This window comes from Gaeumannomyces tritici (genome assembly GCF_000145635.1).
Source record: "Gaeumannomyces tritici R3-111a-1 unplaced genomic scaffold supercont2.4, whole genome shotgun sequence".
NCBI lineage: Eukaryota > Fungi > Ascomycota > Sordariomycetes > Magnaporthales > Magnaporthaceae > Gaeumannomyces > Gaeumannomyces tritici.
Genome location: NW_008804548.1, coordinates 3,769,180 through 3,795,370, shown reverse-complemented (window position 1 = coordinate 3,795,370; position 26,191 = coordinate 3,769,180). Strand labels below are relative to the sequence as shown.

General features: G+C 58.0%; 13 protein-coding genes across 13 annotated transcripts; 6 read left to right on the top strand and 7 right to left on the bottom strand.

Annotated features, from left to right (window-relative positions):
* Positions 1–39: 39 nt before the first annotated feature.
* GGTG_08677 (hypothetical protein) lies at positions 40–713 on the top strand (the record flags this gene model as incomplete). The annotated part of the gene is made up of 3 exons (XM_009226519.1): positions 40–45; positions 330–563; positions 699–713. The coding sequence occupies 3 exons, from the start codon at positions 40–42 to the stop codon at positions 711–713; spliced, it is 255 nt and encodes an 84-aa protein (XP_009224783.1).
* Positions 714–1,254: 541 nt separating this feature from the next.
* GGTG_08676 (hypothetical protein) lies at positions 1,255–2,793 on the top strand (the record flags this gene model as incomplete). Its single annotated transcript, XM_009226518.1, has 1 exon — positions 1,255–2,793. The coding sequence occupies one exon, from the start codon at positions 1,255–1,257 to the stop codon at positions 2,686–2,688; it is 1,434 nt and encodes a 477-aa protein (XP_009224782.1). The 3' UTR covers positions 2,689–2,793.
* A 276-nt stretch (positions 2,794–3,069) lies between these two features.
* GGTG_08675 (hypothetical protein) lies at positions 3,070–3,249 on the bottom strand (the record flags this gene model as incomplete). Its single annotated transcript, XM_009226517.1, has 1 exon — positions 3,070–3,249. The coding sequence occupies one exon, from the start codon at positions 3,247–3,249 to the stop codon at positions 3,070–3,072; it is 180 nt and encodes a 59-aa protein (XP_009224781.1).
* A 1,422-nt stretch (positions 3,250–4,671) lies between these two features.
* GGTG_08674 (hypothetical protein) lies at positions 4,672–5,574 on the bottom strand. The gene is made up of 2 exons (XM_009226516.1): positions 5,287–5,574; positions 4,672–5,198 (listed from the first exon to the last, which is right to left on the bottom strand). Exons 1-2 carry the CDS (start codon positions 5,502–5,504, stop codon positions 4,916–4,918), a joined length of 501 nt encoding a protein of 166 aa, XP_009224780.1. The 5' UTR covers positions 5,505–5,574; the 3' UTR covers positions 4,672–4,915.
* A 1,967-nt stretch (positions 5,575–7,541) lies between these two features.
* GGTG_08673 (hypothetical protein) lies at positions 7,542–8,137 on the top strand. Its single transcript, XM_009226515.1, has one exon. The coding sequence runs from the start codon at positions 7,643–7,645 to the stop codon at positions 7,859–7,861; it is 219 nt and encodes a 72-aa protein (XP_009224779.1). The 5' UTR covers positions 7,542–7,642; the 3' UTR covers positions 7,862–8,137.
* A 59-nt stretch (positions 8,138–8,196) lies between these two features.
* On the bottom strand, positions 8,197–9,636 carry GGTG_08672 (hypothetical protein; the record flags this gene model as incomplete). The annotated part of the gene is made up of 4 exons (XM_009226514.1): positions 8,197–8,329; positions 8,658–8,689; positions 9,173–9,220; positions 9,607–9,636. The coding sequence occupies 4 exons, from the start codon at positions 9,634–9,636 to the stop codon at positions 8,197–8,199; spliced, it is 243 nt and encodes an 80-aa protein (XP_009224778.1).
* A 1,843-nt stretch (positions 9,637–11,479) lies between these two features.
* GGTG_08671 (laccase) lies at positions 11,480–13,954 on the top strand (the record flags this gene model as incomplete). The annotated part of the gene is made up of 6 exons (XM_009226513.1): positions 11,480–11,728; positions 11,816–11,894; positions 11,971–12,052; positions 12,121–12,258; positions 12,329–13,175; positions 13,264–13,954. The coding sequence occupies 6 exons, from the start codon at positions 11,480–11,482 to the stop codon at positions 13,684–13,686; spliced, it is 1,818 nt and encodes a 605-aa protein (XP_009224777.1). The 3' UTR covers positions 13,687–13,954.
* A 448-nt stretch (positions 13,955–14,402) lies between these two features.
* GGTG_08670 (hypothetical protein) lies at positions 14,403–15,337 on the top strand. The gene is made up of 2 exons (XM_009226512.1): positions 14,403–14,758; positions 14,906–15,337. Exons 1-2 carry the CDS (start codon positions 14,591–14,593, stop codon positions 15,068–15,070), a joined length of 333 nt encoding a protein of 110 aa, XP_009224776.1. The 5' UTR covers positions 14,403–14,590; the 3' UTR covers positions 15,071–15,337.
* Positions 15,338–15,837: 500 nt separating this feature from the next.
* GGTG_08669 (hypothetical protein) lies at positions 15,838–16,727 on the bottom strand (the record flags this gene model as incomplete). Its single annotated transcript, XM_009226511.1, has 2 exons — positions 15,838–16,276; positions 16,558–16,727. 2 exons carry the CDS (start codon positions 16,725–16,727, stop codon positions 15,838–15,840), a joined length of 609 nt encoding a protein of 202 aa, XP_009224775.1.
* A 1,251-nt stretch (positions 16,728–17,978) lies between these two features.
* Positions 17,979–20,034, bottom strand: GGTG_08668 (hypothetical protein; the record flags this gene model as incomplete). Its single annotated transcript, XM_009226510.1, has 2 exons — positions 17,979–17,991; positions 18,014–20,034. 2 exons carry the CDS (start codon positions 20,032–20,034, stop codon positions 17,979–17,981), a joined length of 2,034 nt encoding a protein of 677 aa, XP_009224774.1.
* Positions 20,035–20,691: 657 nt separating this feature from the next.
* GGTG_08667 (hypothetical protein) lies at positions 20,692–21,555 on the bottom strand (the record flags this gene model as incomplete). Its single annotated transcript, XM_009226509.1, has 5 exons — positions 20,692–20,766; positions 20,850–20,962; positions 21,066–21,144; positions 21,216–21,271; positions 21,447–21,555. 5 exons carry the CDS (start codon positions 21,553–21,555, stop codon positions 20,692–20,694), a joined length of 432 nt encoding a protein of 143 aa, XP_009224773.1.
* An 81-nt stretch (positions 21,556–21,636) lies between these two features.
* On the bottom strand, positions 21,637–22,746 carry GGTG_08666 (hypothetical protein; the record flags this gene model as incomplete). The annotated part of the gene is made up of 1 exon (XM_009226508.1): positions 21,637–22,746. The coding sequence occupies one exon, from the start codon at positions 22,744–22,746 to the stop codon at positions 21,637–21,639; it is 1,110 nt and encodes a 369-aa protein (XP_009224772.1).
* A 1,636-nt stretch (positions 22,747–24,382) lies between these two features.
* Positions 24,383–26,114, top strand: GGTG_08665 (hypothetical protein). Its single transcript, XM_009226507.1, has 4 exons — positions 24,383–24,603; positions 24,689–25,268; positions 25,359–25,427; positions 25,458–26,114. Exons 2-4 carry the CDS (start codon positions 25,215–25,217, stop codon positions 26,046–26,048), a joined length of 714 nt encoding a protein of 237 aa, XP_009224771.1. The 5' UTR covers positions 24,383–24,603; positions 24,689–25,214; the 3' UTR covers positions 26,049–26,114.
* The last annotated feature ends 77 nt before the right edge of the window (positions 26,115–26,191 follow it).

Here is a 26,191-nt window from a genome sequence, read left to right as displayed (position 1 = left end):
TAGGGGAGAGCGGACGGGATCCCGTATATTCCAGTGGGTATGGTCGTATGTGCTTGTTTCCCCAAGTCATCCTTCATATGTAGTTTCGCGGTTGAGGTTTTAGTAACCCTGGTTATTGCATGGTGTCGTGCGTCACGATCCCAAAGGCTTAACCAAGGGCTTTCCCCGATCTTAGCGGCTTGCTGTTCCCCTAAGACGCAGGACTGGCGGAACTGAGAGAATTTTATTGTTGAAGCCGGGCTACTGGTTTAACATTTTCTTTTGGTTATTGTCGTGTCCTTTTGTTCAATCCCACGTGTGTTGGCCTGATCATCAACAGCTTCCAATAGCGCTATCTCCTTTTCCCTTATTGGCTATGGGTCCCGTGGCCCTGGAGGCTGGTCGTCGAGCAAGGGCCGGTTATCGGCTTTATTACTAAGTACTGGGTCGGGAACCCGGGGGGGGGCTGGAACGGCCGCCAGATCCGCAACGCATGCCAGACCGCCATCGCGCTGGCCGAGTACGAGGCGCGGGGCAGCCACGACATGATCGACGCCGCGGAGGACAAGGCCCTGGGCGCGGACGTGGGCGTCGTGAACCTCTGGTCAAACACTTCGACCGGGTCGCGCGGTTGTGCTACGAAATTTCTTTGCGGGTTACCTACAGGCTACACCAACACAACGCCTGGCGACCTAGGTAGGTATTTTGACACAAAATAGGAGAGTGCAACATAGAGTTTCCAAGTACCTTTTGCCAAATTTCAATAGAGATCCGTGCTTTTGGATAACGAGCTGTGGCGCGCACCGGCCTACCTGAAGCACCGTGATCCTTTATTATTATTCTCACACGGGTGTAGTGATGATTTTGTGTTAAAATAGCCCGGCGTTGTGACAGTAGAGTCAACCTATTTCTTTCCTGTAGTCGCTCTATATATTGAACATCTGCTAGGGCATCCGAGGCTGGGCTGTGAATCAGGACAAGGCAGTGTGGGCTGGGTATGCCGACATTGAGCGACACGAGGAGGCAGATGGCGGCTAGCTGCTTGGGCAGCAACAGCACTGTGTCGTGCCGTCTTCTTGTTACCGAATTACATACCTACATAGGTACGTAGGTACCTACAGGTACAGTGCAATTATCAATCAATTCGATGCCCGCTTCGAAAAGCGAGCACGCACAACAAGGCGGCGGCGCGCGTAAGAGTACAAATAGCTACCTTTCCTCCCTTTTATTTTCCTATGCCCACATCCGCACCTTTGCCAAACACCCACCCTCGCCATGTCTTCGTACTCCAGCGCCGACGATTCCTACGAATCGGACGAGCCGCCCGAGCTCGAGCTCGACCTAGCCAGGCTCATGGACTGCGCCAGCAAGGCGCTCAAAGTCAAATGCACTTCCGCCAAAAAGCTCACTCGCGGGGTCGGCCATGAGATTTTCGCACTTAAGTTCCGAGCAGAAGATGCCACAGATGCCACACCACCCTCCCTCGTCCACGCGGGCTTCTCGTGCATTGCGCGCCTCAGCCGCCTCGGCAGCAACACGCGGGCCAAGTCCGCCAGCGACATCGCGACGGCGCAGTACATCAGGCGCTACTCGTCCATCCCCGTGCCCGAGATCTACTACCACGACCTGGACCCGGACAACGACGTCGGGGCCCCGCTCGTGCTGATGGAGCGGATGCCGGGACGGAACCTCAACAAGATCTGGGACGGCCTGTCGCTCGACGGCAAGAAGATGGTGCTTTCGCAGATCGCCTCCGTCGTCGCGCAGCTGTCGTGCCTCGAGTTCGACCAGATCGGGTCCCTCGCAGACGACGAGCAAGGCGCGGTCGCCGTCGGGCCCGTTATAAGCCCCTGCTTTGACGAGCCCAAGGGCCCGTTCCGCTCGACGGGCCAGTGGATGCGGTCTTTCCTCCCGGCTGTTGCTGCTCCCGGCTCGTCTTCGGCCGAAGCGCCGCCTGGATCTCCAGATCCATGCCAAGAAGCCTGGGCCGCGCTCGAGCGTTTTCTCGCACAAGACGACCCGCCACTTCCCTACCTCCAGCCGCCGTTCTGCCTCATCCACGACGACTTTGACGGCCAAAACATGATGTTTGTGAACCCAGCCGACGACGGCTCCTCGGGAGGGCCCAAGCTCACCGGCCTAATCGACTTCGAGTACGCCTTCACAGGGCCGCGCTACTTCCTCTACGATTACCCCATCTTCATCCAGGACGTCTCGTGGTCCCCGGAGCTGTACGCCGATAACGCCACTTTGCGCGCCCATTTCGTCCGGGCTATTCACGAGCAACTGCCCAACGCCGAGGCTCGATCTACCTTTATCGCGTGCATGAACAACAAGTGCTATGCGCTTAACGGCTTCGCGGACGCGTTCATGTCCATGCCGCTCGACGACGGCCAGCCCCTCGGGGTCCTGGCGAAGTTCTACGCACAGGATCTCAAGGACGGCACGGGACTGCCCTACTCGGGCCGCCTCGACTACATCCCCGAGCGGTATAGCGAGGCGGCGGAGGCCCTGCCTTCTTCCGACTACGACGAAGATAACAACAACAGTAATAACGACAACCTAGACACGCAAAAGAAATGCGCTCTTGATGGAGACCACCACGACCCACACTCTGGGCTGACGCCACAAGCCACCCAAGGGGTGGACAAGGATGTGGCGCTGACGGGCGGCGGCGACGACGGCGAGGAGGGCGACTTGGGTCCCTGAAAGCTCCTGTCATGAAAGAGGGCATCACCAACGAGTAGGCTGGGGGCTCGGCACCGGTAGAGCAGTGGTCCGGAACGCCACGCATATACAAAGGCAGGGAGCCTCCAGATCTACGTACACTGGCACACCTTGCTTCCTGAGAGCCGGGCTTTTTACAGCCAAATTGAACCCAAATGTTATCAATGTTCACTTCGTCCTTTTTAGAATCATCCTCACCCTCGTCGTCGCCCGAGAGATGAACAGAAGCTCGCCCCTTGTCCATTTGTTAGTTATGGAAACGAGGGAGAAGGGGAGGTAGGTAGCCAGTTCTCCGTTTCCTCTCCAGATTTATCACAAACTTATGCTTTTTTTTACTTGCCTTTAACCACACACGTAGCAATTCTACCCGTTGTATTTCCTCTGGCACATCCGACAGGGCTCAGTCTTGAGCTGCACAAACTCATCGTGGCCGTCCGCGCAGCTCCACTGGTGCTTGGGGCAGTGGTCCCTCCTCGACGCTGACTTGTTCGTCTTTTGACATTTAGGACAGTGGTGCTTCTTCCTGGCGTTGCGCTTCGGCATTGTTTGCGTGTCTGTGTGTAGGTCCGGGATTTCTTTTCTGTAAGGATACGGAATATCGGAAGAGGAGCTATTACTTGATGCTTGAGTGAGAGAGAAGAGAAAGGGGTTGCTCGGAGCAGCCCAGCAAGTATCCATGGGGTGGCCTGGCACCGAAAAGCAGCCCTTTTAAACAACCCGCCCGTGAAAACTGCACATTCCCTCCTCTTTCGCGTCCCTCCCCCTTTGTTCCAAAGGTCACACGGGCACGGCTGTGGCGGCCGCTTGTCGACGCCGCCGATGATCCTATTGGGGGAGGGGGCGGCGGCGCCCGGAGATGAATGGTTAGCAACGAAAGAGTAGGACAGTGGTGGGCGGGTTTTGCGGCTCTGTGCGCCTACGTGGCGGCGTCCGATTCCTCTCTGTCTCTCTGTCCTCCTTCCTGTCATATCACATGAGGTGCGCTTGTGTGACGCGCTTTCGAGATCACAAGCACCCGAGGCGTCCGACGTCGCCGCCAGCAGACGAATCACGGTCTTCAAGCGGGCAAAGGGGCGCTGCGATGCTGTTTTCGAGCAACTATTGGTTGATTTCAGATCTCGTACCAGATTATGTATCACCTCAAAAAGGAAAACAAGACAAGAAAAGGAAAAAGAAACACCGGTTTCAAACCTCAAAATATCACCCCCAAGGCATCTACTCTTCCCTCGTCGCTTTCCCCGCCTTGGAGCGGTCGCGGGCACCCGACGGGGACGACGTTCCCCGTCGCTAGACAGCTCGGCCCTTGATCGGGGATCGGGGGAAGGATGGGGCGGTCGAACGCGTTCGACATCTCTCTTAGGACGGGAAAAGGTCGGGAGGGGGCATGGTCGATACCGACCTTTTCGTCGGGGAACCTGGCCATGATGGGCGGCACCGGGACCTTATCGCAGACCGTGCCGGCCCAGGCGCGCGTGTTGCAGTACATCATCTGCTGCCAGTACGCGGTGCGCGACCACCAGTCGTTAACGCAGCTGCGCTGGCCCTTGTACGTTGGCTCGTCGCCCGTAAAGCAGCAGTTGAGCTCGTCGTGGGGCGCCCCCGGCCGGCAGCACTGTTACGACCAGACCCAACGGGAGGCCGGCATGAGGATCCCGGCCCGAGCGCTATCGACGCGTTTCGAGGCTAGGACCCCATGCGTTTTCAAGGCACAACCCCAACACGGTTTGATTCTTTGTTGAAGTCGGGCTACCGGTCTTACATGGTCGGTTGACCATTGTTCTGGCCTTTTGTTCAGTCCCACGCGCGTCTGCAGCGCTATCCAATCCCAACGCCGCAGCACGACATGGATGCCAATCGTTTCCTAACTCGGCGAGGACAGCAAGGAGGCGAGGCGCAGCGCCGCCGCGCTTTGCCATGGCGATTTCGGTCCTTCTCTTCTTTTTGTCAGGTCGATTGTGGCGCTGGCCGTGTAAACTGTCGCGTGCTCGATATTTGTGTGGAGCTGGTTATGTCTTGACATCGCTGAAAGGGTTTACCTTCCCAAAGGGGTAATATACCTGGCATTAGAAAATTGTGGGCCTAAGGGTCCACTAAGCACAACGCCCAGGTATGTGCACTGTGTTTTTTTTTCGTCGACACTCGAAATCCATACCAGCAAGATTGAAGAGAGTGGCACCAACGAGGCACTTTCATTGAGCCATACCGCGGGTTACAAAGAGTCCGGGCTCGTCTCCCTCGAAGAGGACATAAAGTTGAATCCAACAATTCCTTCCGCCATCGATGCGCCCAATGTCTCGACCCCCCAGTCTGCTGCCTGCCCGAGAATGCTAACCCTTCTCCCGATGATGCCGTCATCTCCGACCTGGATGGACATCGGCGTCGCCAGCTCGAGCTCCATCGCAGAACCGTTACCGAGCTCCGCCGCATGCTCCAAAACGAATGTTCGGAGCAAGCCGCACTCCCGAGCCGGCATCGACAAATCCCCGGATTGGCTGGAGCCGCCATTCCGTTAGTTGCGGGCACGTTCCAACAATTCGGCGAAGCCTTGAAGCACAAGCCAGGATGCGCCCCTGAACTTACTGGATGAGCACAACGGCCTTCGACAGTGCGTCCAGGCTGCTGTCGTCCCCCGCCGTGACCCTCACGTGGGTCGCGATGCTGCTTTCCGGCTGGCCTGGAGTGTGGAAGTTGAGCTCCCCGGACCATGCGCAGCCGTCTGTTGCCTCCGGCGCCATGGCGTTTCTGAGAACCACAAGCGCCCCACCCCGCGGCTTGGTCGAGTTGTCGGGGCCGCACATCTTGATCGGTGCTGCCGTAATCCGGAGTCTGCAAATATGGAGGTGAAGAGTAGGAGGTGGGCGTTGGCGTTGGCAAAATCATAGAAGGATTTATCTGCGTTACTTTGCAGCCCGCTGGCTTGGTCTTATACGGTCGCGAACAGGCTGACGCGCTCCCACTCAGCACGACGACAACAGCGAGATGACCTGGACTTCGGCGCATGACAAGGCGCTAATGTGAAACAAGCGCAGTGGCGTTTCACTACACATGGATGAGCAGGTTCGAGCAGCATTGAGTGCATTGGTCACCGTTGTCAAGCCGACAGACAGCCTTGCCTTTTAGGCTCTCGGCGAGCAGATTATGAGCCTGAACACTCCCAAGCATCAATCACGCTTGGATCAACTCCTATCCAGACGCTCGTGTGAGAGAAACGACCGCAGCCAGTCGCGACCTTGTTGCAGCTCCCTCCCTCCCGGGCACGCTGTCGGCTAGATATAGCGAGGGTACTTGACTTGCGGTGTCAGCCTTGCGCATGTTTATTTTTAGGTATTTTCATCGGCATATCGTTCTCCATGGAATTGGCGCACCGAATGATGCTATTGTGAGATGCTCTAGATGCATGCCTCGGGTCAGAGCTCTTTCTCTCCATACGAGTCCGAGAAATGCAAATGCCGAGCCTGCTTGAGACCATTATTGCGGGTGCGGCGAGAAGCAGCCGGATGGTCGCCCACCCTGTAATAGCGTTGGAGCAAGCCGGCCCAGGTAGCCTTGTTGGTGGAGCACGGCACAAGGCGCCATGGTAAACGACGGTTGGCTCCCGCGCTGCCCCGCTAGATCTTCCGCCGGTCGGAAAATTTACGGCAATTTTTCTTGTCGGATAAGGGGATAGCTCGAGGCAAAGTGTGGTAGTCTTCGTGCTTTGCATGGCCACGTGTGTGTGTTACCCCCTCAGGATGGGAATTATTGGCAGCCCGTTTTAGCTTGGAAAATGGAGGGCATTGGTGCTACTACGTTCATGGCCGCACGGTACGCGGAATTCTTCCTTCCCCTTTTGGCGTCGTATTCACTCGTGTGCCTATCTGCCGTGTCGAGGGTCCATGCCGGAAGCAGAGGCCTTGTTCCTTGACTGGTCAGTAATGCTGCACCCGGTCGAGGGTCGAAGGTTGGTTGCACGACCCTTCTCTAGTGCACGAGGTGCCATTGCAACGGTGTCATTTGTTTCCCATCTGGTGAAGGCGCGTCCATCCGATCTGACAGGTGCAATCACCCGGTGTGTACCTAGAGTTAGGTACCACCACCCACCCTCTATGCTGGTAGCATTCCTTTCGTGGTATCTATACTGGCCACCTGCGGGCTATATGTGGTCTCGATGCCAATAATTCTGCAGCTCGGAACTGTGTTGGAGATAAGGAGAGCATCTCAGTAACTTTGGAGGCGCCAGCTTACAAGCAGAATTCGTGTAGGATGGATTTGGCCATGCGATTGCCAGAATATGCGAGAGGGGAGGGGGCATGAAAGAAACCTGGTTTTCCGCTGTCCCTGGCGGTTGTCCGCCCCGAGTCGTCACTGGTGACCACATTGTTACATTCCAGGAACGGGAGCGTCAGCGAGGTGTGGGGCAAACAGCGACGACAGACTGGCCAGGGGAGCTGAGGACGCCCAGGCCCACAAACTCAACCACAATTGGCCAGCCGGCGCTCAATAAACCGGGGTGGATTGTCAATTTTGCAGCCACCGCGTCTCCAGCCGCACCTGCCTCAAGCCTTCCTGGTGTTCACGCTTGAGCTCGTGCCTTCCTGGCCGCGTTGCGTTATTTATAACCACACGCCGCCGCTCCCAAGGTGCTTGTTTCCGTCCCCTCCATCTCGACCGACGCGATGCAACCCTTTGACTCCACCACCGACTCGCTTAGGTTCTCACCCCCTCCATCACCGCCACCGCCGCCCGCGACGCCCAATGTGACCCCGCCATCAGGGAGGATTTACCAACCCATATTGACCACGAGCCTCTTCCATGCGTTAACGCCTTCGACGTCTTGCTGCACTCCATGGATCTGGCGCCGGGCCAAGTCGAATCGAACAACCCGGGTTCCTGCCAAATAACTCCCACTTGATGCGCACAAGCACACGCGCACCAACAGACATCCGCGGATCAGTGCATGGGGGGGTGCCCAGGCTGCTCCTCTATGTCGGTCGAGTACCTGGGCAGCGCAAACGAGAAGCGGCACAAGCCGCCGCAAAGGCCAGGTCAAGTCGGCCTGGCTCAGCTCGGTCTCCGCGCACGTCACCCTAAATCCTCTGCTCTGCCTCCTGACTCTGCCGCGGCTGGCCTGTCCTCGCGCCCACCTTCCTCCTGCAGTTGCGGAAAGGAGCGGTAATCAACCACATACGAGCCTCGGCGCGAGCCCGATGCTTACGTCTAGAATCTCCCCGACTCCGGTTGCCCCCGGATCACCCGAGGCTGCTTCACGATAACGGCAATCTCCCGCTAGTCGCGGTGGGTGTTGGCCTTGTGTTTGTAATCAGAGGTATACATGTGGCTGGGCTCCCAACCCGAAGCGGTGAGAATGAATATCGTGGAAGCTTTCGCTCATCTTTTTGTCTGTCTCGTCCCGGTTATGACCCCTCCCAAGATCCTCCCTTGCTTTCATCACAGGTGCAGGCCGGGCGGGCTATGACCTGGACTCGGAAATGCAATGTCGGGCTCATCCGTTCACCCCTCTTGCTCACGCGCAGGGATCGATAGTTCGAACCCTCCCACCCGACCCAATAGCATTTCCTCGCTCACTCGCTTAAGGGCTTGGGGCTCGCCGGCTGCGTGCTCCTGCATCCTCGCGAGAAAGTGCCTTAAACTTCTTGCCATTTTGGGTTAGCACCTTCACAACTCCACTCATTCGAGCTCGCCTGTGGTTTTTAGCCTTCTCTGGGTCCCCCGTCCTGGCAGGTTGAACCGCAAAATGCTCCGGCCATGGGGTTTTGGCTGGCAAGCTCCCGCGTTCAGCCGCCGTCGTCTCCTGCCGTTCCGCCCCTAGCCCGTCCCGTAACCGAGCACTCTCCCTTGTTCAACCATTGCGAGGTGTTCATCTAGTCGGGGCTAGCGACTCTTCCGAGCCCCCGCCAGGGCTGCTTTCCTGTGAAGCTGGACCCCCTGCACCTACACCCACACCCACAAACACGCGCGCCCGCAACGCCATCACAACTGCGCCCTGTTTTTTGTCAGTCCAATATTGAGGGCATGCTGCTTGGCACCCTGCCGCTTGACTAGTTGGATTGCTTTGCAGGCGTGTTTGTGTGATAGCTTGCTAGAATCTCACCGAAGGGCTGTGCAACGGCTTCTTTGGTATCGGTAGGCTCCGGTCATCCCATGGGCAGTAGGTTGACAGGATCTAGGTCAGCAGGGTATGTTGAGGGGGCCTCGCTTCGATGGTGGGAGGCAGACACCACCGGCCCTCGCTTCGATGGCCATGCCCTGGAATCCAATCCCAGCTCGCGTTCACGGCGTGCCATTGCCTGGTAAGCAAGTTGTGGTCCATGCGCATCACCGATGACACCCTTCCCATGCTTCCTGATCCGGCGGCTACTTCTTCAGTCCGACCCGTGCGGCGTAGCACAAGTCTGGCTTTTCTTATGTTTTTGTTTTATTGTTTTGCAGTTTCCTCCACCCCCTGGCTATCTCACGCCACACCCACATCAGTCTTGTTCTCACAAACTGCCTTGATCAGGCCTGCTATGTCCAGCTGGAGAGCAGAGAATGGCAAGGATATCGTTAGGGACGTCAACCGGTCTCGTGTGCGTCCCGTCCCAGACCGCCACCCGAGCTGCGCGACCTGAAAGGGTCGTGGTATGGGGCAGGAACCCATGCACGTGTGGGTGCACATTGCTCAGAACGCCCAAGTGGCGTATCAAGGCGCAACGCAGGTGACCCAGAGGCAGGCAACACAGATACGCCTGCGCGGTGCGGCACACAAGATGACCGACACATGCCCATGGCGGGCAATTAGCACACGTGGCATGGGGAGCAATATGCAGCATGCATTCTTGGCTTCCGGGTCAGGGGTATCAAAGGGGACGAGCCGTGGTCACGCAATATGTTTTCCATATCTGCAAGGCTGGTGCCACTCACCAATCCCGACGGCAATACCGGCGCGGCCATGTTCCCGACTAACAACAAACTTTCGGTTCCTTCGGCCTGTTATATACACCCCTCGCGGCTTGTCCCTGCATCAATCCTCGTTCCACACATTGCTATGTTTCTGGTTTCCAGTCACGTGTGGTTTCGGTGGCTGACGGCGTCTGACCTCGTATTTACTGAGAGCGATGCGAGAGACCTTGCAGGTCTGGCAAGTTGACCTGTGGCTAGTCTCCCTTCCTTAGTTATTCCCGGTTTGCTCTTTTGACATCTGTCGTCTTATCCTTACAGGCATAGAAGGCTCGCTGCCGCGAAGTACATATCTCAGGCTGCCCAGTGGCCGCCGGAAAGCTGCAGATCGATCACCACGGTCTGACCTGGCCAGCCTAGCATCCCTGGCTGTACTATATGCTCAGGAACAAGGACGATCTGTGCCCCCCGCTTCTCCCCTGCACGCCCCTATTCCGTGCAACCGCTCCCCTTGATGTACCCCAGTCAGCCTGCCGCCCCAAAAAATTGTGTGCATTACGTTTGTGAGTCCGAGGAGCAAGCCCCCGGGCATGGACTAGGGCAAGATTAAAGTCGCCCATCCCTATATACCATGCTGCACCTCTCCTGCAGCTAGGGCACAAATTCCCCCCACCCTCATGTGCCTGCCCTGCTTCCAGCGCAGTGTCAAATGGCTCAATACAGTCGACGCAGAAGAAGAAGAGAATGTGACTATTGGAAGCTGTAGGATCTTGGCACAGACCCACAGCCACGCCTCTGGCCACTAATTCGACGAGCTGGTTTGGTCGTGTTCAAGCCGTGTCTACTGGAAGCAACGAGCGATGTGTGCCTCTTGGGCTTATGGGCTAGGATCCCCTTGTTTGGTAGTACACCTTTGGCTGCCTCCTTTTCCAAATTCCCAGCTCATGTTCGATATGTTCGACACATACAAATCACTCCCAGGTCAACCCGTTCCCGTCTCAAGCTCCTCGTCCCATCCGTGCATGGGCTTGATACAGGCACCCTTCACCAAATTCAGAGTCGCATTGCGAGACATGACCACCAGACGTTAGCCTCAGTATTCCGCCGCTCTACGGAGCATAAGCCACCCTCGGCATCTCAAGGGCTCGGTGGTGGCTAGCTATCACCCTTGGGCACCTTCCTTTACACACTTGCCATCCTTCCGTCTTGCCACGCCGTCATAGCCGACTCCGCACATCATGCAGACTAGGCAAGGACGTGATATCGATTCTGTGGCCATAAGCGGCCCTTTGTCTTGCCCCTACACACCACTCAAGCTCGTCGGTGGAGGGTGTGTGGTAAGCCTCGAGACGGCCATGTTGACCCCATAGACGGTGGGTAACCCACATCACGAGCCCTTACTCCAAGGTTCAGTTTTCGGTCTACACCCTCGGAAGCTGTCATCTCAGGCTCAGCCGCCATACACCACACCCTCCTTACCCTTGTCAAGGTTCAGTTCTACCATATTCTCCTTCCATTTTTTGATATTCCGCGAGTCCATCCACACCAAGTCCATCCCGCACACGAACTATCGATTCTGCTTTTCGTTCGGCTCATCTCGGACGTAAGACTCGAGGTTTCCACAACGGGACATGATCGACACGGGCGAATCGCAGCTCGCGAGCCCCTGGGGGATAACAATGCCCCGAGGTGCTTGGACGCCGGGCCGCGATGTTTTCTCCCGATATATAATGAAGAGTTTCCATCTCATATGTCCTCCCTTCGTCCTCCATCTCCCAGGCACTCCAAGCCAGGATCCCACGGCCCTCCAAGACCCCCAAGATCACTCCCCTTCCCTTCTTTCCCTTCCTCTCGGCAGCAGCCATTTCTTTGTGCTCATCCCTCACCTTCGCCTAGCATGAAGTCTTTTGGCCTCATCAAGGGGCTTGCGCTCCTGGCTGGCTTGGTCGCTTCTGCCCCTGTTGCCTCGCGGGATGAGTCCCTTGATCTCTTCCCTCGTGAGCCGGCTGAGACCGCCAGCCCAGCTGTTGAACTGCTCAAGCGGCAGTCCTGTAATACCGAATCCAACAGAGCTTGCTGGTCTCCGGGCTTCGACATCAACACGGACTACGAGAGCAACACGCCAAACACCGGTGTGACGCGTCGGGTTAGTCGGCTTCGTTCTACTTTCCTTGGGCATCCACCCCCTGAAACGGCTGTTAGGGGCATCGCGACTAACCACGGGTGCTCGCAGTACAACCTGGTGGTTACCGAGGTTGACAACTATGTCGGCGGTGATGGACTCGTCAAGTCGAAGGCTATGCTGATCAACAGTACGTCTGGTATTGGTCGGAAGCCGCTGGGACCGAGACGCAGCCGGGCCATGCTAACGCTCTCTGTCCGATAAAGATCAGTTCCCTGGCCCAATCATCAAAGCAGACTGGGGGGATTGGGTTGAGGTCACGGTCACCAACAGACTCAGGACCAACGGGTATGGGATCACGTCGTCTTGCTACCTGTTCGAGTATAAACTAACCGTGCCTGAATTATCCCGTGAAGCACTTCCATGCACTGGCACGGTGTTCGGATGCTCAACAACAATCCCAATGATGGGGCCAATGGCATCACCGAGTGCCCCATCCCTCCAAACGCAAGCAAGGTCTACAGGTTCCGGGTCGAACAATACGGAACTGCATGGTACGTACTGGCGACAGCTACCTGCCTGGCTAGAGTCCTTCTATTAATATCTGAGTCAACTTGGGAACAGGTACCACTCGCACTTCTCAGGGCAGTATGGCAACGGCGTCGTGGGTACGTTGCTGTTCAATGGCCCAGCTTCCCTGCCGTACCAGGAGGACCTTGGCGTCTACCCCATCACGGACTGGTACTACCGCGGCGCGGATGAGATCCAGTTCTCGCTCATTCCGTCGCCTGGCGTCCCGCCCCCAAGTGACAACATCCTGTTCAACGGCTCGCACGTCAATGCACAGGGCGGCGGCTCCTACAACCGCGTAAAGCTCAAGCCCGGCCGGCGCCACCGGCTGCGCATCATCAACACGTCCGTCGACAACACCTTTACCGTATCGCTTGTTGGCCACCAGTTCACCGTCATCCAGACGGACTTTGTACCTGTCAACGCCTTCACCACCAGCCAGATCTTCTTGGGTATCGGACAGCGCTACGACGTGACTATTGAGGCCAACCAGCCCGTCGGCAACTACTGGTTCAACGTCACGTTCGCCGCGAGCGGGCTATGCGGCACCAGCCTTATCCAGAAGCCAGCATCCATCTTTCAGTACGAGGGCGCCTCGGACACGGCGCTGCCCACCAACCCCGGGCCCACGCCGACCGAGTCCTTGTGCGAGGATCTCAATTCATGGACTCCAGTCGTGGCTAAGAACGTGCCTCGGGCTTCCTTCAGTGCCGTGCCTGGAAACACGCTCGAGGCCAACACCAATGTCGAGAACTGGGAGGGCCGGCAGCGCGTCTATTGGGAGATCAACGGCTCGGATATGAACATCACGTGGGACGAGCCCACGCTCGAGTACCTAGTAAAGGGCAACATGAACTTCCCGCAGAACTTTAACGTGTTCCAGGTGCCCCAGGGCAACCAGGTATGTTGTTTGCATTCTCGCATCCTCGTCCAGGACCCTCATTAGTCCAAACGGTGGGCCAGCTGACACGCACCCTCCCCCGCCGCAGTGGTCCTTCTGGATCATCCAGAACCCCACGGTGGCGCCGCACCCGATGCACCTGCACGGGCACGACTTCTACCTGCTCGGCCGGTCCCCGGCGCAGACCAACCCGTTCGCGGGCCCCGTGCGGCGCTTCAACGCGGCCACGGACCTGGCGACGCTCCGGTTCGACAACCCGGTGCGACGCGACGTGACCATGCTGCCGGCCAACGGCTGGATCGTCGTGGCCTTCCGCACCGACAACCCTGGCGCCTGGCTGTTCCACTGCCACATCGCCTGGCACGTGGCCCAGGGCCTGAGCGTGCAGTTCCTCGAGCGCGTGCAGGACATCCCATCGGCGTTCCCGCTGAGCGCCATCGAGCCCACGTGCTCGCAGTGGACCGCGTACTACGCCACCAGCCCCCACAAGCAGCACGACTCGGGGCTGTGAAAGGGGGGGATGTGACGGTTCCGGATTGGGTTTCCTTGGGAGCCCTGCGAAACCTGTTCACTTTGTACTCTATCCATTTCTTTGTTCTTTTCGATTTTTCCTTGGTTGTCTTTTGGATTCTTCTCCATTTTGAGAAGGTTTCTTGGTCTCAGGGGCTGTCGGTGAGAATCTCCTTGCTTGTCCATTGCGCTAGCCTCAGAACACGCCGAGGAATACGAGCATCAAATGCGATCAGGGTTTCGCCTCGCAGTGGCGAATCTAATCTTCGTCTCCTTCTTGGCGCGATGCGTGTCAAGGAACATTGTCATGGAATGGCCCGGCCGCCCGGGGCGATGCCCAGGGCCCAATCGGTCAGATCATGGACTTAATCGTGGTGCCGGGTTCGGGGATGTCCCAAATAGGAAGGACCCTCAGGATTTGTGTCCGGGGAGAGCCCCAGTCGGCAGCGCAGAACATCATCTCCAGTCCCTCTTTCCTATCACCCCCCTTGGCGACCCGCAACTCTGCCTCCCTAACAGGTGGCTCCCCCGGCCTCCGCATTGTCAACAGCGAAGAACTAAGGTTCTCGCCTACTGTGTCGCACTCATGGGGTTACGTTTTGGATGGCATGCCGTCTGCCTGTCAGGTAAAGTTAGGGGAGACTCGGCCCCTGGCCCGTCCGTCCATGTCCCCGTGTCATGTCATGGCCGAATACTCTGTTTTTTGCAGGATACAAAGTGGCGAGCTCCCGTCGTCCCCATCACCACATCCGTCCTTTGTGCCTCACCCTTCGCACAGCAGCCCAAGTTCACTCGCTCGTTTTCCTGACTGCTCCTCCGGCCTAGCAACCCTTTTTCGTTGCATTCACTCATTTATTTTCGCAAATCCTGAAGACCATTCCCACCAACTCAACAAAGAGTCAAAAATGCGTTTCTCCGGCCTCGCCCTCGCGCTCGCCGCCGCCGGCCTCTCCGCCGCGTCGCCCACCCCGCAGGGGGCTTCCCAGCTCGAGTGCCCGAAGTGGGGCGGCGATATCGGCCGGTTCTACGACGGCAACGCGTGCTGCGTCTACGACTTTAACATCCGCCACTGCGTAAGCCGCCCTAAATGGACTTCCCTCCCCTGCCTGACCATCTATATTTCTATACATGTCCCTCTCTTCAAGTTGGGGACTGTCACCTGGGGGGGCCATCATCGCCGTTCGCTAACAACAGCCATCCCCTCCCCCCCACACGCGCAGTGTAACCTGAGCGGCGACAAGAGGCTCAACCAGGTCCCCTCGTGCAGCAGCGAGTGGTTCTCGAGCCGCGACAAGTTCTCGACGTACAGGAACTGCAACCTGGGCCGCGAGTCCGGCGCGGCCTGTGCCGGCGTCCCAAAGATTGACCAGAAGTGGAACCTCTGAGCCGGCCCAGCAGACCCGAGGCTGCCTGTGATGAGTGTCTTTTTTTCCCCCCGCCATGCCGACTTCGGCCGTCAAAACATTCTTGTCGACCCTTACATGTTCGAGATGCACAAGGAGATGCAAATAATGTGGAAGGACATTAAAGGAGCGCGACCTGACCATGGTGGGCTATGGGGAGAAACCCGCAGTTTGGAGTAACTCGTTTTTATCAGGGTAGTTTACCGCATCGATGTAATATCAAACCCCCTACCATGCGCTCGATTTGGGCACCCTTCTCTAGGCCAATTGGTGAACGGTCAACCGACGGCTTGTATATTACGGGCGCCTCGCCGTCTGCCGTCTGGGCACCCCGTTCCGTGTCACCCACGAGGCCGCGCGCTGCTGGCGGCGGCGTATCCGGAACCACCACGACACCCGTGTACTGGGCGGCCGACGGAGAGCCAGGATATGGGTCTAGGGGTGATTGGATCTCGGCGATGAGGCTATGTACCCTGTTCCTCTCAGAAGTCTTATCAAACTTATTCCAAACAATGCCGTCAGGTATGCTTTCTGATTCCCAGAACTGGTTCACGAGATGTGACGTGGGTTTTGGTTCCAAGATTGTTAGTCGCACCAATATTGCCGAGGCCAAAAGTTGACGCGAACAAACATCGGATAGCCTGACTTACCTCGTATGGGGGGAGCTTGCCCTCCGGCTTGGCACATGGCGAGGTGCAACTCGTCGCCTCGAAATAGTAAACGTGCCCAGCCGTAGTCTGGTGCTCTGACTAGAACTGCGCGTGGCCCGGGTTAAAGCTGGTAGAGGAATCTCCCTTGTCCCTGCCAGCCTCAGAGCTCTCGTCAAGTACGTTCACGTTCACGTCCATTCTCCCGCTCCTCCCAGGCTCGCGTTCGGGCGTGCTGGCCCCGCCTCCACCCTCGTCCGGGCCGGTGAGAGTGACGCCTGGGATGATCACCACTGCGGCGATGAGCTCGAGGTGGCGTGAGAGATGTGTGGCGATTTTGCCGATGCCCATGTCAGCCCCGGGGTAGACGAACCCGCAGATCGGGCAACGGAGCCGCTCCGCGGATCGCTTGGGCGCGCGTGTGGAGTAGTGTTCGTCTATATGCGCGACCCATTCCTCCCTGGTAGCATATGGTTGGAACTTCCTGGGACAGGAGAGCTCAACGCACATGTAAGGGCGAGCATCACGAATGAGGTGCTCTCTGTGCCGGGGGAGATGTTAAAAGGGGGTATTGCTAGGCGCGGTTTTACAGGGGGGGCCACTACTAAACGAGGGAAAGGCAGGACTCACTTCTATGCACGCTCGCCTGATGCCCAGACGGAGCAATGACAGGCTTCGCAGCGGAAAGAATCGCCCACCTCCGTCTCGTCTGGCATTCGTGGGAGCTGGACGCCGATCGGGCTATCAGAGGTCATATGGTGAGATCGAACGGTCTTGGCATACGAGCTTATTGTCGTCCCGGTGCTGGAATCATGGACGAACGTTTCGACTAGCGTCTTTGCCTTTTTTAGCGCCGGGCCAGGGGCTTCGCCGTCGGAGGACTCTGCGGCCCTCTGCGGCGCTGCTGCAGGAGGTGGGGCGGACATTCTCTCCTTCTCCCGCTTGCGCCGCTCGAGGGCCTCCTTCTCGGGGTGAGCCTGCAGAGCCGCCATTTCCGTCATTCCCTGCCACTGTGGCTTGCGCAGGGCCTTGATATTGGCACGCCCCTCCTTCCTCGCCTCGTCGCGATTCTCTCGCTCCTCGGCCTCTGGGAGCAGACGCTCCTCCTCCTTCGCCCACTTCTCACGAAACTTGCGCTTGTGGTGCTCCTTTTGGGGCTGCCGTTTGCTCGATTGTTCCTTGCTTTTTGGGGCGTTTTCCTTGGATCCTGCACCATGTAGCGAGAACAGCCTCTGCGATGCCCCCGGCAACTGCGGAGTCACATTGGGGGAATATGTACTTGATTAGCGACACCAGGTTTGCCACCGGAGTCGTGATGTCCATCCGGTCTGGCGACTCTTGGCGAGCCCCGACGTCCGCTATCGGTCCCTCGTAGAGCGGGCCGAGGTCTGCCAAGGCTGCACTAGCGTCCGGATGTTGGAAGCAATTCTCGGGATGCTATCCTCCAAGGCCTGGCCTCCTTTCACTTCTGTAGACTGTGTGCCGGAACCGTCGTCGATCTCGGGTAGGGCGGCGAGGACTTGGGCGACGGTAATTCTAGCATATTCCTGAAACTGCTCCAGCGAGGCGTCCTGGCTCAGGCCCGCATGGGGCAAAAGTCCTATCCTTTGTTAAAAGGCGAAAGCAGCAGCTACCGAGTATTGAATGGTAACTTACTGTCCAGGATCGCGGTGCATATGCTGACGAGGAGCCGGAGCGTGATCTGTCGTAGTTCCAGGGAGTGTTGGAGGGAAAGGTCTACCTTCCCGCTCGAGGCGCCATAACTGTGAGACTATAGAACCAGTGAGCTGTAGCCACGCTCTATCTTGCGATATTCCGCGACAGGCAACCCTGGGCGCCGGCTCAGAAGCGGCAGGACCCCCCTGTACAGCACCGAGATGGCCAGATACAAGTGGGCGACGAGACCCGCGTCGTCATTGCGTGGCGGATGATGCAGCAAGGACTCTTTCCTGCTTAAGGCGATCCCCCACACACCTTATGTCCTCGCTTTTTGTATAAGGATGGTTTACCGCATCAACGCAATATTAAACCCCCCACCTGTGTTCGCCTGCTTTTGCGCCATTCTCAGGCTACGAGTTGGTGCAAGTCACCGTGGTTCCATGCTGAATATCAGCGTAGCTTAACGCTTTGTTATTGACTCAGCATAACATAAAGCAGGACTGGCGACGCCGCAAAGACCCCCACAGCTCCCACCAAGCCAAGGCCCCGCCGAAGCCACGCACCCTCGGCTGGCCATGGCCCTATCACTTCGATGTGCTGCATGGGTAGGCCGATAAACGTCGCCTTGGTCCAGACGCGCACCGTAACGAGCAGGTCCCCCGACACCTTTACCGTCACCGAATGGTGCGGCTTGCTCGGATCGACGGGGGCGGCCCCGAGGAGCAGGCTCTCCGGGTCCAGCGCCGTGGTCGGGTCCGAGCCCGCCGCGAGCCCGACCTTGGTCCACTGGTCGCGGCGCGTGCTCTTGACAACGTTGAACCATAGGCCCTGCCTCGGCGGCGAGCTGTCGTCGCCTCTTTCATTGCTGCTGCCCGTCAGCGGCACCTCGTTGGTGGCGAGCAGGACCAGGAGCACGTGGGAAGGGTCGCCCGACGACGTGAAGGTGAGGACGGCGCGGAAGTCGCTGCGGTTCTTGATGACCAGGTCGTCGCGCTCCGTCGGGTCGAAGCGGAACAGGCGGTAGCGGCCCTTGGACGTGCCCGTGAGGATGGTCTGCAACGCGTAGCCGCCAAACGGCGACCCGCCCCCCGTCAGGACGCGCGGGTTGAAGCAGCCCTCATTCATGTAGAAGGCGTTGCTGTACCGCTCGACGACGCCGACCTCGGTCATCGTGGCCGGCGCCGGCGCCATCTCCACCACCGACTCCTCGCCGCCCTCTTGCTTCTTCTCCTCCTCCTCTTCTTTTTCCACGTCCTTGAGGCGGCCGAGGCCGAGCGCGTTCAGGTGGCTCTCCTGCTGCATCTCGAGCCGGATCTCGGCGGCCGAGGTCCAGGGCCGCACGTAGCTGTGGCCGCGCACGTCCTCGGCCGACGCGAGCCCGTACAGCGTCAGCGTCTGGAGCCAGGGCGAGGCGCCGCTGCTGCCGTCGCCGCCGACCTCGATCTCGACCAGCTCGTCGGGCCGCAGGCGCGAGTACTGGACGCCCCGCTCGCGCCGGATGTAGATGCCCGTCATCAGCAGCGGGTTCCAGCCGGGCGAGCAGTTGAGGACCAGGACCAGCAGCTCGTGGCGCCTCGACCCCGGCGCCAGGTCCACGACGCGGCCCGTGATGCGGATGCCCCTGTTGGTCAGCGTGATGGGCTCCTGCGGCGCCGTGTCGTCCCACACCCGCACGATGTTGTCGAGCGGGTCGCCCTCGGACGCCACGCTGCCCGCGAGGCCCGTGTTGGTCCCGGGCCGGTTCAGGAAGTTGCGGAACTGATACGGCCCCGTCGCGAGGAGCCCGGACGCGTGCTTATTGGTCGTGGAGGGGGCGGTGGCGGCGCCGTCCTGTTCTGCCTCGTCCTGCTCGTCAGTCGCCGATGCGCGCCACGCGAAAATAGTATGGTCGTCGGACCGCGCCAGTATCTGTTCCTGCAGCCTCCGAAACGCCATCCGCGCCCCTTCGCCGTAAATTAGCGGCATGTTGACGCCAAAAATACCCAGCAAGCTATACGCGCGGTCCTCGGGCCTGCTGGTCCGCCGGTTGGCAGCCCAGCTCATGCGGCGGCCTATACTAACACGGCCCAATGGCTCGTTGCCTTCGAGCACTTTATTATCGATGCCGGTGATGCTCTCGAGCTTTTCGGCCATGTCGAGCTTGCGGCCGATGGGCACCCAATCCCGGGTAAAAAACCTCATGTCGTGCGGCGCGAGGAGCTCCTGCAGCGTCCAGCCGCGCGTGAACCACCGGCTGTCGGAGAAGCCGACGCGCCCTGCCATTCCGACGCCGCTTGGCTCCGCGACGACGGCCTCCACGTTGGGATCCTCGACGTCCTCGAGGTACCCAAAACACTCGGCCGCGTTGCGGTACCAGGCAAACATGGAGTTGATGACCTCGCTCAGCTCGGCGCTGCTCGTCTTGTCGATGCAGCACGTGTCGACCCAGGCGAAGTCCAGCCCCCGCTCGCGCGCCCGGGCGCAGGTCGCCGCGATCTTGGGGTACCCGGCCAAGGCCTCGCGGTGCCGACCGTCGGGCCGATTCCAGTCCTGGAAGGTGACCTCGCCGCGGCCCCAGGTGTGCGACAGGATCGCGTACGGCGGCACCCGCATCCCCACGAAGTCGTGGATCCGGAGGGTTCGGGTGTTGATAAGCCGCATGGTTGCTGTTTTGCCGCCCGCTCAAGTCGCTTCCGCGGCTGCGACAGGCCGACAGCTGTCGGGCGACGGGGTTTTCTCTCCTTCTTTCTCTCTCCCTCCTGCTCGATTATGCCACCCTTATCGCAGCCTTACCAACAATCCCAGACTCCCACGCGCACGTGGCTGTGAGCTGCAAAAGGGACCGGATTACAGCCGAGGGCAGCCGATGTCGATTACAAAGCCGCCCACCCCTCCACCCAGGCAAAGCTCAGCTCCCACGGCACCTCGAATTTCTAAGTACGGCTAGGGCTTCTGTACTGACGCCTTAGATTCGGCTTCAAAAAAAAAGAACACAACAATGCTAAGGGTTATCTTTTCCACGAGACGAAACTTAACACGCAGTCCACTGCCCCGCACCTCCCACTTCGAATTCACGTCGTAAGGCGTGTCGGTCCACGTGACTGGAACCGCTCGTCGCCCTGGATTATTGACAGCACACACTGTTCACGATGCGCGCATAAACTACCAGCCAAAGGGGCTGGACAGTTATCCGTCTCCGGAAGCCGCCAAGCCGCTCCCTCGAATCCATATCTTAGCACGGCCTGCCTCTCTCGCATTCTTGTGTTCGTGTCGTGACGGAATATGCAGAGCTTTTGAAGGACCCTACATTGCACATAGTCACTCGGGACGGCGAGGCCCAGTCAGGTCCATGCCCCTCCAGTCCATCAGTCTTGAGTTGTCGTCCCACTCAGTCTTTTAATTGTGCGCACAATCCTTTTGGCCCGATCTTCGACATCCGAGCTACCTGTACCTGGGTGGATACCGACCACCCCAACCCTAATGTCCTTGCTATTATGCATGGCTGCCATGGAGAGGGTGACTGACTCCATTGCCGCTTTGGAGGCGTGGTACGCCACGTGCTTCGCCAGGGACTCTTCATCACTTATTCCTAAAGTGCCAAAGTCACCCCCGTGTCAGCGAATCCGTTCTATGCCTTTTGAGCAGCAGGTTGCAGCCTCCTGTAGCCGAGACCGACAGGAGCTAGGGCTTACTGTCTATAATATTGATGACTTGGCCTGCCGTTGACTTCTGCAGCGCATGTAACAGATACTTCGTAAGGAGAAGGGGCCCCTGGATTCCAGTCTTTCGTTAGCACTAACTTGACTAATTAAAGTCAACGGACCCAGGTATCAGATACTCACCAAGGTGTTGGCATTGAATGCCTCGGTCCTCTCACCCGCCATTGGGTATTCGTTCTCTACCGCCGGGTCGTTGTAGAGTGATGTAGCCACGTTGAGGAGAAGTTAGTTTCATGGGAGACTTCGCAGAAAACGGACGAATAATTATATGTTAGTGACTGCGATCATAAATCAAACCTTATCACAAACGGGTAAAGCTCGTGTTGCAGTCTAGAGTTGATAATTTTCACTTACCGGCATTGTTGATCAAAATGTCCGACTTTTTGTCGCCCCATGCCATGGAGGCACCGACGATGGACTCGACACCGGCCAGGTCAATTTCCAGGGCATTTTCCCCAAGCATATCCTTGAGCTGTGTGAAGCTGGGAGATCGATGTGAGCACAATGCCTTTTTTTCAAACTGATTCGGGGTGTTATCCTCTCTTTAGTTACCTGGGTGAGCGCCGCTGTTGGCCAGCGCTGCCTTGAGGTCCTCCGAAGCCATGGACGTTATCGCGTCGTCCGACGTCAGCATGCGATAGGAGTTGTAATCCATCGCCAAGAAGCAGAGCGCCCGGACGAGCGACAAACTCAACCCCTCGTTGGCCTTCTTCGAGTCTGACGCAGCGGGGTTGCCTCCGCTGTTATCGCCCCCGCTGACCGCGTCCGCCGTTTGGTTGGTGTCACCGTCGTGCTTCGACGGGAAAGAGACATTCTTGAGGATTGCCTCTGTGGCCTCGGACACCTCCTGGAAGCAGAAACGATAAGCCAGGTCCTCGGATACGATCGTGTGCGCTGGGATCTTCTCGCGCGGGTACGTGACAGTGCCGTTGGGAAGGTGGAGCGCTGTATCCATGCCACGCCGGCATGTGTACATGTTCGTTGCTTCGAAGATTTTCAAAGAAATCTTTGTTGGCTGGTCGGCATCAACAATCTGACGCTGGGCCTTAGGGTGGAGAAGCCACCACCGGAAGCCACGTTGTTGCCAGATGCGCAGGCTGGCCTTGATTTCCTGGGGAGTCTTTTGGCCGAACCAAGACTTCGCGCCGTCCTCTGGATGGAGCCAAGTGCGCTTGGCCATTTGCACGAACGACAAAGTGTCAGGGGGCGTTAGGTACTCGGAAAGCCGAGACACCTGCCAGACCAGAGCCGAAGTTCCGACGATGTCCGTGACACGATTGATCGTGGGCGTGGCGGTGCATCCGCCGAACGAGCGAAAGATCTTCAGCAGTTGCCGGATGACTCGATGGTTGGTGCTTGAGGGGTTCCTGATGTTTTGGGACTCGTCGACAATAATGCGACAAAAGTTAAGGTTGTGCTGGCCCTTGCTGACCTCGAGGTATTCAGCCTTTTTGACCTTGGGGGCTTTCTTGTCTTTGCTCATATCGCTGCGGCCGGCGACCGTGGCCTGGTTCTGCGGGCACTCCGGCCGGTGGGCGCCGTAAGCGTCGTCGCCCAGGCGCTTGAACTCTTCAACGAGAGCCTTGCCAAGGCCCCGGTTGGCTCCGGTCACGAGGACAGTGAGCGGAGCCGCCTCCTTTACCGTCGGCGGCATGGCGAAGTGGGCGGACTTCGCTGGGGAACTGAGGCACTGGGGGGAGGGCAGGCCTGGGCACGTGTGGGAGCGGGAGTGGGGGCCGATACAATAGTCGGGACGAAATTCGAGGCAAAGGTCGAAGTGAAAATGAAGGAACATTGTCAATAAAAGGGTTTTGATGGCGTGGTAAGGTCCGGCTTCGAAGGAAGTACTTGAGACGAACAAGGAAAAAAATCGACAAGCAAAATAAAACGGTTGCAGAGAAGGTTGGCGTTACATGCCCCACCTGGCCGAAGACTGTGCTGCTAGGAAGGGGATCGGGTGAGGCAAAAGTGAGGTCGATGTGAATTGTCCCCAGCCCCTTGCCCCCAAATGTTCATATTGTGAAAAGATGCCGTCATCTGCCGTTTGAAAAGCCTAGAAACCGCAAGGGGACTGCAGCAAGACTTTTTACGTCTGTAAATTTACTCAACACTTTTTATAACCTATCAAACTGGACTTATCCCCCAGCTTGAGCTTGTCCGTCCTATCTGCCATCTTGGGTATATACTTAACCTGGGTAGTAGCAGGATGAATCGCCGAAGCTAGCCAGTTGAGCAGGAAATAAAACGCCAGCTGGGCGCGGATCCTAAATATGCCAAGGCTAGAGCGCCATGGAGATCAGGTAATCGTAATGGTATAGTCAGATTGTTCGTCATAAGCTTCACATAAGGCTAAGCGTTTAGACAGTAGTCGCATGTTTGCTTGATGACTGGGTCCGATCTAGAAGATGAGTAGACACTTTCGCACAGGGACGCCATTGCGATGCCTCGTTCGTGGCTCGTTAGGTAAATAGGTAGGTAGGGATGGAAGTAGGTAGGCGGGAAGGCGTCAAGGCGGCTGGGAGGGCTCAGTGATGAACGAGGAGCGGAGGTAAATCTGGCTAGCTGAAATTGCGGGGTGCTGCTTTGCTTTTGCTCCCTCACCCCCATTATAGGCTCCCAGTCATCGGCGCAGTCAGGGCGAACCAGGTTTGTCCATCACGAAGATTGTTTTGGCTCGGGCGACAACTCTACTGTGCAAGTCGCCCCCGGCCCGAGCGTCTGGAGGTCACCGAAGGTAGCTCCCGCCGACCCCCCGGCTTTTTCATCGAAGCGCAAAATGCGTTCTCGTGGTAGTGCCTAGAACGAAGGTACCCCAAGCTCAGCGACAAATTCGAAAATTTGAGATACGTGGTCGAGTGTCGGAGTAGGCAGTTTTTGGTTGTCGTCGCTCTCAGCCGCCCCAGTCTTGGGCATGGTTGACGCCCCAACCAAAAGGGACGAACTGCCTCCCCAGACAGACGAGATGTCAGGCATGGCTACTGCTGGGGCAGACGGTTCGCGAAGTAGGGCTGCCTTTCGTAGCGAGCAACGAGAGACCTATGCGCAGGAGGCCAGGTGGTTTTACCGCATCGGACATCGGAGCGGGCTGTGCTGCCCCGCGCACACTTGGTCATACATGCGTGGCGTGATCCAGGTGACTTGGCCAGGCAAACCACTGGTCAACCCGCGGTTACACCACATTAGCCCAGCATCATTGGCACCATCTCGCCCGAGTGATGTCGAAAAACGCAGTGGCAACTCGGCAGCCTATCAACAATAGCTCGAGCAGAAGAAACCCCACGAGTAAAATCCTTCACATATTAATTGCATAAAGCCCTGATGCTAACCGACAGCGACAGGAGGATAGGCGCCCGCGGGCTTCTCTCCGAGCACCTCCAGCTTCCCGGCCTAGGAGTCGATGCCGACAAAAGGACGACACTGGGGAGCAGAGTTATCGTTAGGTCTGCAGCAGCTTTACAGGCAGGATCGCGAGAAGGACCCACTCGGTTGGGGACTTCCCCGCCTCCATATTGTGCGCTTCCCGAATTCGGATCGAGCCGAGGCTTGGCTCCAGGGGCGAACCTCTGTAAGCTGACATGCGACCAATTTCCAAAAAGCTGGGCATTAACGGCTCGGCCCACCTCGACGCGCATACCCCAGCCTGCAGCTTAAGTGCACCTCAGAGATGGTGAGGCCTCGTCGTTGGAATTGGGGTAGAGGAGCTCCCATATCGGAGTCCGATAAGCGAAGTGCGAGCAATGAAGCTATCAACAAATCCACACGGTTAGCAGGCAGCTCTTCTGCTTGGCTGCCGTTTGGCTGCCGCCTTCACGATCCTGACACCTTGGCGATAGCTACACTTTTGTGGCCTTGCAATTAGCTCGGACAACACGGTCGTCGGTGACTGTCTGGGCGGTCGGCCTTGCGAGACTTCGCGATGTTTCTTTGGGCTGTCGAGAATGGGGACAGTGATGGTCGATTGGTTTGACTGCCTATAAAACGAGCTGCTCATCGCCTTTTGTCGAGAACAAGATCTCTATCCCTCCTCCTCACCTCACACTAGGAACGTCTGCAAGCCATCAAGAACCACCTCCCTCAGACTACATCACAACACAGCTCCGCCGCCGGACCTCGCAATTCACCATGAAGACCGCTGTGTTTGCCCTCATCGCCACCACCCTGGCCGGCACCAGTCAGGTAAGCATCATCCCCCACGTCCTCGCGCTCCTCTAGGACAAGAGATACGAAGGAATTTACTAATCACCCAATTTTTCCAACCAAAAACAGGCCCTCGTCGTCCAGCGGGCCGACGAGGCCACCCCCCTGCCCATCGGCCCCCTGAAGTGGCGCGGTCCCGTGACCGAGGGCGGCGCCGAGGTCATCTAGGAGGGCTCCGACCTCGAGGACATCAACACCAAGATCGGCGCCGACCACCCCGGCCTGTCCCTCTTCGACGGCAGCATGAACTTCACCTCTGCCTCCAGCACCCTCGGCGCCGTGCCCAATGAAGGTGATAAGTTCGTCAACATCGACGCCGAGCTCGAGGCCCGAGCCAGCCTCGAGGCGCGCAACGACCGCTACAGCACGAACTGCAACCAGCACCGCTACGGCGGCGTGGCCGTGTGGGACATCGACAGCGGGATCCGCCACCTGCGCTCCGTGTCGCGCTGCCTCGTCAACGCGCGCCAGTGCGTGCGCACCACGTGCAACAGCTACTCGGCCATCGTGTTCTGCAACGATAACCACTACGACATCGACATGGCGTGCAGCCACATTGCAAACATGGCCAGCGACGGCGTCAGGGACTGCCACTGGGAGATCTACAACCCGCTCATTGGTGGGGTGCAGCGGTTCAACCACGACAAGGCGTACAATGTTATTCTGGGCAACTGTGGCAACTTTAGCCCGGTGGGCAGCCTGTCTAAAGTCTACTCGGCATCAAGCTGGTCATCGATGGCTAGGGGAAAGGATTTGTAATAAAAAGGTGCAGTCTACGTAGGCTAAGCGAGGTACAGCTAAATATACAGAAAACAAGTGTTGCGCAAATACATTCGGAAATGGGTTAGGTTCTGCTACGGCCAACCGGCGCCAGACCCCAGGGCCACCCCCCCCCCACCCCC

What these genes read in the sequence shown, in the direction of transcription:
- GGTG_08674 (XM_009226516.1), bottom strand. Translation starts at nt 5,504, where the DNA reads ATGTGCGGCCCCGACAACTCGACCAAGCCGCGGGGTGGGGCGCTTGTG. An exon ending in AAGGCCGTTGTGCTCATCCA is followed by an intron (nt 5,199 to 5,286) that starts GTAAGTTCAGGG and finishes TGGCGGCTCCAG; the next exon opens with CCAATCCGGGGATTTGTCGA.
- GGTG_08673 (XM_009226515.1), top strand. Translation starts at nt 7,643, where the DNA reads ATGGGGGGGTGCCCAGGCTGCTCCTCTATGTCGGTCGAGTACCTGGGC.
- GGTG_08670 (XM_009226512.1), top strand. Translation starts at nt 14,591, where the DNA reads ATGCGTTTCTCCGGCCTCGCCCTCGCGCTCGCCGCCGCCGGCCTCTCC. An exon ending in ACTTTAACATCCGCCACTGC is followed by an intron (nt 14,759 to 14,905) that starts GTAAGCCGCCCT and finishes CCACACGCGCAG; the next exon opens with TGTAACCTGAGCGGCGACAA.
- GGTG_08665 (XM_009226507.1), top strand. Translation starts at nt 25,215, where the DNA reads ATGAAGACCGCTGTGTTTGCCCTCATCGCCACCACCCTGGCCGGCACC. An exon ending in CCCTGGCCGGCACCAGTCAG is followed by an intron (nt 25,269 to 25,358) that starts GTAAGCATCATC and finishes AACCAAAAACAG; the next exon opens with GCCCTCGTCGTCCAGCGGGC. An exon ending in CCCTGAAGTGGCGCGGTCCC is followed by an intron (nt 25,428 to 25,457) that starts GTGACCGAGGGC and finishes GAGGTCATCTAG; the next exon opens with GAGGGCTCCGACCTCGAGGA.